Here is an 11,853-nt window from a genome sequence, read left to right as displayed (position 1 = left end):
GCCGTTGACATTACAACTTTTACAAACTTAGGTCAAATCACGAATTTCTCAGTGTACACACCACCACCGATAATCCATCCTTGTGAGGCGTCGTAAAACGGTATTTCCCCCATTGGCGGACAATTTTGAAAATACCTATTATTTGTCACAGGGCCTCGGTGAATGCAGACGGGCGACGTGGTTTCCGAGGCGGTCCTTCTCTTCAGGGAGACGGAAGACACCGAAGAAGACTCGATGAGGTCAAGGGCATCATAAGAAGACTGAGACCACTCAAAGCACCGGGCGACGACGGCGTGATGAACGTGCCACTCAAACACCTACCGCAGCGGTCCATCTTCAGCCTGACCGAGATCTTCAACGCGTGCCTCACTTCCAAAGTAAAAAATCATACACCTAAGTAACTTCACTGCTAACTTAGAATCACTGAAATATATATGCCTCTAGCGAGATAGCGAGTGTTTTTGCCGAGAATTTTCTCTCATGAGTTACATGAAATTATGGTAACTTTAAACATAAAGAGTAAATCCACTGACGAGTAGGCATAGGCTATAATATTTAAATAGTTGAAGCTTGAGTAGGGTCATGATAAGCGGTGTTGCATAAGCCGTGGCTAGACAAGGTAATTTAAAAAAGTACACTTCCGCCTCCGTAGTGTTATGGTCAGCACGCTTGGCTATCGTACTGGAGGTCCCGGGTTCGGTTCCCAGGGGGGTTATTAGTATTTTTTTTACTCTTTTATTTTTTAATATTACCCTGTACTGGTACCTAAAGCGGATGGCTGATCACCTTTCCTTAATGTGTTAGCGATCATGATAACACTGCGTTTAAATGATGCAGTGCACCATCGGTTGTGGATAGGGGTTTGAAACGAAATATCGAATATAACCATAAATTCAACATATTATTCCCTGTACGCGTGACAATGATTTCAGACAAAACTTGTAAAATGAATGTTGGTCTTCAAATTCGATTGTATAACACACTCATTTCCAAAATCGATAACCATTTTTTATTTTATTATTTTTATGAGTTAACATTTGTCTTTGTAGCATTTTTTTCTGAGAACATGTGTGATTACATTCCCTGCATGAACATGTTTTTTCACTAGTGTGGATTAACGTGTTGTCTTGTCAATGCGGACTCATACGAACAGGCATATTTACACTCTGGACATGAGAACGGTTTCCCGCCACAGTGCAAAAGCATGTGTCTTTTAAATTCACGCAAAGAAATGTTCATGTTGAGTTGATAAATGTAATTTTAAATTCGCTTCCTGCGAACACTTATAATTACATTTTGAACAGAAGAACGGTTAATCAGCACTAGTTTTACGATTCCATTTGTTTGAATTATCAGAGCTAAACGTTTCCACTTTTCTGCGATTGTGAGTGAGAAAAATAGGTTTAATACTGTCAAACCTAAAAAAAGAGAAGTTATTCGTGATTAATAAAGACTAAAAACAAATAAAATAATATCGATGAAAAATTATCGTCAATTTCAATATGTATTAAAAATAAACTAACCATCACGCCTCTTCCCCAGGGGTAGGCAGTAAAAATATAAAGCTAACTTATGTCATTGCATTCTTCGCCTCTTCCACTAACATCTCATACACGCACGCCGATTATTCTGACTGCCGACCTGACCGCATTCAAGTATTTGAATTCTTGATCATGAAGTTTTACTGGGTCTTTCTCTGCTTCTTTTACCAACCACATTCATTCAAAATAAATTTGTTTAACTATCCTTTCTTTACTCGTTCGATTCACATGCCCAAACCATCTCAACACACATTTCATTATATTTACGTAGATATTAAAGGTTTTATGAAGCTTTTTATGTAGATATATATATGGAGTTCATTTGAACCTCTTCATGAGCTTTAATTGACTTAACAGTTTGGCACCCATTTGTGGACAGAAAATATATAATTGGTGTTTATTCATTTAGTTTAGTTTACTCGTTTCTAGGTGGAACTGCATTTTACACATTAAAACAACAACCATGAAGTTTTTTCTACTCATCATTCTAGTGAGAATCTAGGAGCAGGTATTGAAATCTTCTCGTAGCGGCCAGCGCCTTCTAGAATTCCCATCAGCCCGACTAGTAACACTCTAAAGGCAAGATGAACTTCATCATCACACCCAGTGCCTTCAGAGGTCATCAAATGCCCATATAGTGAGAATCTAGGGGTACGAATCGAAATCTTCTCGTAGCGGCCAGCGCCTACTGGAACACCCACCAACCTTCGTTACATTTTAAATAACAATATGAGATCTTTCACAGTTCTCAGTAATATAAAAACATAAAATAAATATGTATGGTATTTAGTGGTTCTTAACCTGGGTTCGATCAAAATCCAGGAGTTCGGTAAATCAGTCATCGGGGTTTGGCGGAGGTCAAAACACACACCCGATTGCAGGACGTTTGTGCACTACACGGAATTTTACCGTCCGGCACTTCAGTTACCATATAAAACGGATGATTGGCTTGTGCTTTTGTCTTTCTTTCTTCGGATCGGTACACTTGAGGGGTGCGTGAACACGTTGCGCGTAAATTTGATAACGCTTAACTGTCGAAGTCGCTTTTATTTTCCAAAACCGGACAACCGGACGGTTAAATTCCGTGTAGTGCACAAGTCCCATAGGGCTTGAAAAATAATAGCAGAGATCAATCAATCAATCAATCAATCAATGATCGAAATTATGGCAGCAATCGGACCATTCCATGTCTATTGCATGACTTGTTTTAAATGTCACTTGAAAGTGACTTTAAATGAAGAACTGTGACTTAAGTAAATGTATATCTCGACTATATGACTCGAATATTTGAAATATTTTGAGCAAGGGGTTAAGTCTTTAAAATCGTTTCTATTGTGCATTACAATACGATGTTTATTTGTTTTAACAGCCTTAACAGGGAAAGAGTTGAATAATACTCTGACACTTTCAAAATACTCTCAATTGTAGAGTGTACATTTTTCACTTCTTGAACCGCTGAATCTGGACATTCAGTTGAGTATTTAACAATAATATCCTCCACTTTCTTATTGTTGATTTAGGAATTTGTTATAGCAGAAGACATAAGTGAGTGAGAAGACATGAGGAAATGAGTTTATATGATCCCTGACCAAGCGCCTTTTTTCCTCAGCCATTTTGTGGTGTTTTCCATGTTTACCCCTTTTGTCTTGTGAAGATATACCTGTTATACCTTCTAATGTGGACACCGCTTATGAACTTCTGAGATATCCATATCTAGTGTTCCCAAATAAAATATTTTGGATACACGAAACATGATTGATTCATTTTTTAAATAGTATTTAAATGTAAACATTTTTCTTTCGGAAACAAAATGTTATTTTAGAAATAAAATGATATTTTTCATTTTGTGACAGTTTATAATGCTTTTTATGAATGATGTTTCATACATCTTCTGGAATCAGTGCCCCGCACTTAAATTTGCATTTTTCCAAGCAATTTTCCTTGTTGAGTAATTTTTTGGCAGCAACCAGTTTGCCTCTGGTAAATAATGATAAATTCAACAGTGTTACTTCCACAGATTATAGCAAAAATTACTGTTTTTTTTTTTCAAAATATGAAAATTTTATGTTTACACTACCTTTCTGTATCATTTTTTGGGAATATTGATAAATTCACCAGTTATACCACACAAAACTCCGGTTTATCGGTTCACAAAACCTAGCAATTCCGCCATCTTGAATACTTTATAGTATGAAATTAGTCGAGATAGAACCTTGTTTCTCCGAATGATATTAAAAATTAAGAAATGGAGCTTTGTTTCCCTTTGAATTTCTGACGATTGATTTGGTTTTTGTTGTTATTTTTATACAAATAGAACCGAAATTTAAATCTGAATAGTTAAATGTAAAAATACCTAAATTTGTTACATAGAACCTTGTTTCCCCAACACGACGAATATGCGAGATCGAAGATGTCGTTAGGTTTTGTACAGATCAAAAGTAGGTAGTATAAACCCTAATAAAATATCGAAAAGCCAAAAAATATTGATAACAATAAGGATTCTTCGCCAGGATAAATTATTTTATTATAATACTTCAGATACTATACAAGAAACTTTAAATAACATTAATAACGAAATACAAATCGTCAATAACCAAGCATTCATAGAATCACAGGATCAAAAATACAGAAACAAAAAAAAAAACAAATTCAAAGTTTTGTCAAATAAACTTTGAGTGTTTCGCAATAAAGCTCTATAATCTACTGCCATTATTCATAAAATCTTCAATTTACAAAAGGATGTACAAAAGAACCAATTATAATCGGACAATGGAAATGGTTAGATACAAAACAGATTACATCATGCAGCCACATCATCCATAATTGTTCGACTCACAAACATATTGACAAACTCACAAATAACTTATTTATAAGCCATCGACACGCGAAAACCCAATCGGGAACAAATTTTGCAAATCTAAATTGTTAGTATTTATGATGAAGTAAATAATATTTTAATGAATGGCATTTTGGCAAAATTCAATATTGTTATTAATAAATGTTACTTTTTTTATTTAATTTTAATCTCCAATTAATCTTTAATCTCCAATTTTTTTTTTAAATATAACATTACATATAACAGTGAAAAAAATCACTTATATTTATTTAACCCCCCTTGGGAATCGAACCCGGGACCTCCAGAACGGTAGCCGAGAGTGCTAATCATTACACTACGGAGGCGGATAAAATTTATTCAATGGACTGGTACCTGAAGCGGAGGGCTGATCACCTATCCTTCATATGTAAACGATCAAGATTACACTGCGTTGATATGACGCAGTGCCCTATGCACCATTGGAGTGCGGATAAGTGTTTTATTATTATTATTATTATAGCATTAACATTTTTTGATTTTTTAGCCTTACTGCAAAATTGAACTAAAATAAATCAATATTTCAAAGTCGATCCCGAGAAATAGGATGATTTCCAATTTGCGTATTTTTTTTATTTATGATAAAAACATCATTTGGCACCATTTTCATTTTGTGCCCGATAGAAATCGAACAACTTTTTTTTCTCCTAACGGTGGCCCGGCCTTTTGTGTAATCACACTCTTAATAAGAGAAGCGTTTCTCACCAGAATGTTTATTCATGTGGCTCACTAATGTCCATTTTGTAATCGAGAAGGTGTGAAAACACCAGTGTGAAAGGACAAGTGACTCTTTAAACCCCCTTTCCGTGAACATATATTTTTAAAATTAATTACCACTTTTTACATACGACTAGTTTCGAAAACCTACAGATGTTTTCATCAACAGGTAAAAATTGAAACTGACTTAATTAAATTTACTTGAAGTAAGTTTTCGAAACTAGTATACAAAAATTAAACTCATTAAGTGGTATATTGTAAGTGTTTAATTTTTAAAAAATAATCTAAATGTCATCCCACAAAGTAAATGCCAAATCAATAGATAAAAACAATTATAATCACACACTGAACAAGAGAAGGGTCTCTGACATGTCTCTCACTTCTTTCAACAACGTTATGTATCAAAAAACTTGATTTATCAGGAGATCAAATATAATAATTATTATATATTATAGATTAAAAATATAATAAAATGTATTGAAAATAAATATTTTGCCACTTATTGAACTTTTTACTATGCAACAGATCTTTTTTAGGGATGTTGAATTGACACGTGACTATTTAAATCCCCTTTCCGTGAACATTTAAAATCACACTCTGAACAAGAGAAGGGTTTCTCAAAAGAGTGAATTGACATGTTCCTCTTTAAATTCACTTTCCGTGAAAATTTATAAATACACTCTGAACAAGAGAAGGGTTTCACACCAGTGTGAGTGAACATGTCGCTCACTCCTTTCAAGAACGTCATAAATCAAAAAACTTGATTTTTCAGGAGAACGTTTTTAAAGTTTAAAATATAATACAATGTTTTAAAAATAAATATCAAGCCACTTATTGAACTTTTAACAGTGCAACAGATCTATTAAGGTAAAACCTGAAGGTTTTTTCTCCATTTGAAAAATATTTAATTTATTTAAAAAAATAACTTAACAATACATTTTCTTAAAAATGCAAAAACAACACTTTCTGCCCTGTAGCGGGTAAATATTAAGTTAAAAATATGCCTCTTTTGCTGGAATATAGTAGATTTTCTGGGCATTCTGAAAACATGCACAACTGAAAATTGCCGATTTTTGATTTATGACGTTCTTGAAAGGAGTGAGCGATGTGATTCTTTAAATCCCCCTTCCGTGTACATTTATAATAACACTCTGACAAGAGAAGGGTTACTCATCAGAATGTACATTCATGTGTCTCGTTAATGCCCATTTGATTGAACATTTGTAATCACACTTTGAACAAGAGAAAGGTTTCTCACCAGTGTGAGTGGACATGTGCCTCTTTAATTCCGCTTTCCGTGAAAATTTATAATTACACTCCGAACAAGAGAAGGGTTTCTCACCAGTGTGAGTGGACATGTGATTCTTTAAATTCACTTTCTGTGAACATTTATAGTCACACTTTAAACAAGAGAATCGTTTCTCACCAGTGTGAGTGTACATGTGATTCTTTAAATACACTTTCTGTGAACATTTATAATCACACTCTAAACAAGAGAATGGTTTCTCACCAGTGTGAGTGTACAAGTGATTCTTTAAATACACTTTCTGTGAACATTTATAATCACACTCCGAACAAGAGAAGGGTTTCTCACCAGTGTGAATGGACATGTGATGATTTAAATTCACTTTGTGTGAACATTTATAATCACACTCCGAACAAGAGAAGGGTTTCTCACCAGTGTGAATGGACATGTGATGATTTAAATTCACTTTATGTGAACATTTATAATCACACTCTGAACAAGAGAAGGGTTTCTCACCAGTGTGAATGGACATGTGACGATTTAAATTCACTTTGTGTGAACATTTATAATCACACTCTGAACAAGAGAAGGGTTTCTCACCGGAGTGAATTGACATGTGATTCTTTAAATCCCCCTTCCGTGTACATTTATAATCACACTCTGAACAAGAGAAGGGTTTCTCACCAGTGTGAATTGACATGTGTGTCTTTAAGTTTCTTTTCTGTGAACATTTATAATCACACTCTGAACAAGAGAAGGGTTTCTCGCCAGTGTGAGTTAACATGTGATTCTTTAAATACCTTTTTCGTGCACATTTGTAAAAACAGTCTGAACAAGAGAAGAGTTTCTCACCAGAGTGAGTGGACATGTGTTTCTTTAATTCATTTTTCCATGTACATTTATAATCACACTCTGAACAAGAAAAGGGTTTCTCGCCAGTATGAATTGTTATGTGATGCTTTAAATACCTTTTTTGTGAACATTTATAATCACACTCTGAACAAGAGTAGGGGTTCTCACCCGTGTGAATTGACATGTGATTCTTTAAATTCCCTTTAAAAGAACATTTATAATTACACTCTGAACAAGAGAAGGGTTTCTCACCAGTGTGAATTGACATGTGTGTCTTAAAGGTTCTTTTCTGTGAACATTTATAATCACACTCTGAACAAGAGAAGGGTTTCTCACCAGAGTGAATTGACATGTGATTCTTTAAATCCCCCTTCCGTGTACATTTATAATCACACTCTGAACAAGAGAAGGGTTTCTCACCAGTGTGAATTGACATGTGTGTCTTTAAGTTTCTTTTCTGTGAACATTTATAATCACACTCTGAACAAGAGAAGGGTTTCTCGCCAGTGTGAGTTAACATGTGATTCTTTAAGTCCCTTTTCCGTGCACATTTGTAAAAACAGTCTGAACAAGATAAGGGTTTCTCACCAGAGTGAATTGACATGTGATTCTTTAAATCCCCCTTCCGTTTACATTTATAATCACACTCTGAACAAGAGAAGGGTTTCTCCCCAGAGTGAATTGACATGTGATTCTTTAAATCCCCCTTCCGTGTACATTTATAATCACACTCTGAACAAGAGAAGGGTTTCTCACCAAGGTGAATTGACATGTGATTCTTTAAATCCCCCTTCCGTGTACATTTATAATCACACTCTGAACAAGAGAAGGGTTTCTCGCCAGTGTGAGTTAACATGTGATTCTTTAAATCCCTTTTCCGTGCACATTTGTAAAAACAGTCTGAACAAGAGAAGGATTTCTCACCAGAGTGAGTGGATATGTGTTTCTTTAATTCCCCTTTCCATGAACATTTATAATCACACTCTGAACAAGAAAAGGGTTTCTCGCCAGTATGCATTGTTATGTGACGCTTTAAATACCTTTTTTGTGAACATTTATAATCACACTCTGAACAAGAGTAGGGGTTCTCTCCCGTGTGAATTGACATGTGATTCTTTAAATTCCCTTTTAAAGAACATTTATAATTACACTCTGAACAAGAGAAGGGTTTCTCACCAGCGTGAATTGACATGTGTGTCTTTAAATTTCTTTTCTGTGAACATTTATAATCACACTCTGAACAAGAGAAGGGTTTCTCGCCAGTGTGAGTTAACATGTGATTCTTTAAATCCCTTTTCCGTGCACATTTGTAAAAACAGTCTGAACAAGATAAGGGTTTCTCACCAGAGTGAATTGACATGTGATTCTTTAAATCCCCTTTCCGTTTACATTTATAATCACACTCTGAACAAGAGAAGGGTTTCTCACCAGAGTGAATTGACATGTGATTCTTTAAATCCCCCTTCCGTGTACATTTATAATCACACTCTGAACAAGAGAAGGGTTTCTCGCCAGTGTGAGTTAACATGTGACGCGTCAAATTCCCTTTCCGTAAACATTTGTAATCACACTCTGAACAAGAGAAGGGTTTCTCACCAGTATGAATAAACATGTGACTCTTTAAGTGTTCTTTTTGTGAACATTTATAATCACACTCTGAACAAGAGTAGGGTTTCTCATCAGTATGAATTGACACATGTCCCTTGTAATTCCTTTTTTGTGAACATTTGTTATTATACTTTGAATAAGGGAAGTGTTTCTCTCCTGCAACAACTGACATATTACGTAACTCTAGATTCTGTTTCATTGAGGAGGAAGACATTATTTCTCCAACATTGTTAGAAGAAATGTTCCTGATATTCCCTGAACATGAAGATTTTATTTCACTTTCTATTAAATCTGAAATAAAAATTAATTATTGATCAAAGCTGACATAAAACAAAACCAAATTTTATATATATATATATATTTATATATATATATATATATATATATATATATATATATATATATATATATATATATATATATATATATATATATATATATATATATATATATATATATATATATACATATGTATATTTTTGTATAGTTTGTATGTATAGTTTTGAAAACATTGAATTCTCAGTCGAAATAGGCGAAAAAGGTTGAAGTAAAATATTGTCATTTTTGTAGTTGCTTAAATTGACTAAACAAGAAATATGCCGGGCTTCTAGCAATGAAATGCCCCATGCATCTCTCTGAAACCGCGTCTCACATGTGGAGATAAGTCACATCATACTACAAAAGGTTACTTACAAGATCAGCTTCAAGTCTGCTCGAGTGTTCCGCGCACTCTTGTTTAATATCAGGAAGATCAATATCTATTTCGGTGAGGATGACGATATCGCTAGATATTACTTTGCATTGTAGGTCTAAAGCAGTTTCCGGTACTACTGGCCCCTCGGTCAGGTATTTCCTAGTATGGAGAGAAGCATTATCACTTCCCGGTTCCTCTTTGATAATAGGATCATGTGGGTTAATAATCCTAGAGTATGACAAGTCGACATAACAATGTCGTAAATTATGGCAGCCCCCGAGAAGTGGCCCTTCACCAGCAGAGAAAGGTAGAGTATCCCCTTTTTCATCTCCCGGTTCAGCCTTAACAGTCGCTAAAGTAGGATCCATGTTTTTCAATCTTCTAGCTAAGATTTCAAGGGAAAAAGGTAGTTTGTCCTGAAAATTCAAAACCTGGATTATGATCATTATTACAATGATGAAAATTAAATGCATAAAGATGAAAAGACAGTCATGATGTGAGAATCATGGACTGGTTTAAGTAATCGGGTTATAACTATATTATATTCACCATTCTACACACGATTGACAAACACATCACTGAAATTTGGAAAAGATGTATCCAAGTTGCAAGTGACCACTCACAACGCTTTTCCTGAATAAACTTAATAACATTAAACAATAAACATCAATACTCGAAATTTGTAACTTCTCATCTGTTATTGCGAATAATTTCCCTATTTACTTTATCTCTTGTATCAATTTTGACAGCTACAACTGCCATCATTAATTGCCGTCAACAAGAAGGAATTATTTAGTTCTACCAAGAACACTCATTGCCGTGACAAAACATTGGGTTTGTTAAGTGAAATATATAATTATTACTGCTTACTTTACATTAAATCAATAACTATCACAATAATTACCTGCAAGGGTACGCGCAACGCCGCCGATAGCACAATGCTTATTGTCCACAGACTAACTAATCGGCATATTATTGTCTATGTCTTCTACAAGTGTCCGCTTCGCACTTGTCCCTTGCAATGTGCGCAGTACCTACGTATGTAGTGAGTGCGCAGTTCCGGTATTTTGAGTCGACTCATTACCGATCTCAAATAAAAACAGTTCTTTTCAGAACCACTTACTTGCCGTAAACATTACAATTTATCAATGTCGGACAAGTGCCCACCCCCTGGTCGTAGTGCCTGACGAGGGAAAAGCGGAAGCCTTGGCGGACAGTTTTGAAAATACCCATTATCTGTCACAGGGCCTCGGTGAATGCAGACGGACGACGCGGTTTCCGAGGCGGGCCTTCTCTTCAGGGAGACGGAAGACACCGAAGAAGACTCCATGAGAACAAGGGCACCACTCGAAGCACCGGGCGACGACGGCGTGATGAACGTGGTACTCAAACACCTACCGCAGCGGTCCATCGTCAGCCTGACCGAGATCTTCAACGCGTGCCTCATCCTAGGCTAAAAAGCAAGAGTTTTCCCACTTTCTCAAACCATCCAAATGGGTGACAATTATTTGAATCTAAAAAAAGTTTATCTTCTAGATTCTCAAACGATTTTTCTACTCCAAAAAGCAACACTAAGCAATTTCAACAAAATTTTATTAATTTAAGTTGTATTTTATTAACAAAAACACATAAAAGATCTTATAAAAATAAAAAACTAGAAGACCAAAGACTCTCAATTTGCCAACCACTTAAATGAAAATAACCATAAAATTCATGTCTCAAATAAACCAATTCCATTACATATTGAAAGCAAAGGTAGAAAAATGAATATATGAGAGCAATTAGAAATAAATAAGTATATAAACAATCCTAATTTTAAAATCATTAATAAACAAACCAACCTTATATCTTCACCACTGCTAAATATATTTAAATAGACTATTACTGTACATCATCTCTCTCTATGTAAACGCTTGCATGATGCGTTATTGATAAACTTATAATTGTATCTACATATTTTTTATTTATTTATTTATTTATTTAAACTTCATGTACAGAAAATAAAAAGTACATTGACGGGCTTATTGCTAAAAAGCAATATCTTCCAACCGACCAAAGACGGACTAGTGATATTGATCAAAACGTTTGATACCATATATAGCCGTTTGCAATCAGAGGGTAGATAGTACTTGAACATTTAAAAAACATAAATTACAAATTGACATTTAAAAAAAACATAAATTACATATTAATATACCAATTACCAATTAACAAAAGACGATAATAAGGAGGGCAAAGGAAGAAGGGAGTTTAGGGAAGGAGGTAGAGGGAGGAGGTTTGATCGACAGTTAGGATTCTAATGACAGATAGTAATGTCTCAGAC

General features: G+C 34.9%; 2 protein-coding genes across 2 annotated transcripts; both read right to left on the bottom strand.

Moving 5' to 3' along the window:
* Positions 1–4,052: 4,052 nt before the first annotated feature.
* Positions 4,053–9,050, bottom strand: LOC148299520 (uncharacterized). The gene has a single exon (XM_088275977.1). The coding sequence runs from the start codon at positions 9,048–9,050 to the stop codon at positions 6,297–6,299; it is 2,754 nt and encodes a 917-aa protein (XP_088132103.1). The 3' UTR covers positions 4,053–6,296.
* LOC148299519 (uncharacterized) lies at positions 7,678–10,486 on the bottom strand. Its single transcript, XM_088275978.1, has 3 exons — positions 10,435–10,486; positions 9,530–9,946; positions 7,678–9,127 (listed from the first exon to the last, which is right to left on the bottom strand). Exons 2-3 carry the CDS (start codon positions 9,896–9,898, stop codon positions 9,122–9,124), a joined length of 375 nt encoding a protein of 124 aa, XP_088132104.1. The 5' UTR covers positions 9,899–9,946; positions 10,435–10,486; the 3' UTR covers positions 7,678–9,121.
* Between the last annotated feature and the right edge of the window lie 1,367 nt (positions 10,487–11,853).

The sequence above is a fragment of the Brachycentrus maculatus genome, unplaced genomic scaffold (genome assembly GCF_059751285.1).
Source record: "Brachycentrus maculatus isolate JH-2025_06_01 unplaced genomic scaffold, ASM5975128v1 h1tg001102l, whole genome shotgun sequence".
Taxonomy (NCBI): Eukaryota; Metazoa; Arthropoda; class Insecta; order Trichoptera; family Brachycentridae; genus Brachycentrus; species Brachycentrus maculatus.
This window is presented reverse-complemented; position numbering and strand designations above follow the sequence as displayed.

Excerpts from the sequence above, each read along its gene's own strand:
- LOC148299519 (XM_088275978.1), bottom strand. The coding sequence starts at position 9,898 with ATGGATCCTACTTTAGCGACTGTTAAGGCTGAACCGGGAGATGAAAAA.
- LOC148299520 (XM_088275977.1), bottom strand. The coding sequence starts at position 9,050 with ATGTCTTCCTCCTCAATGAAACAGAATCTAGAGTTACGTAATATGTCA.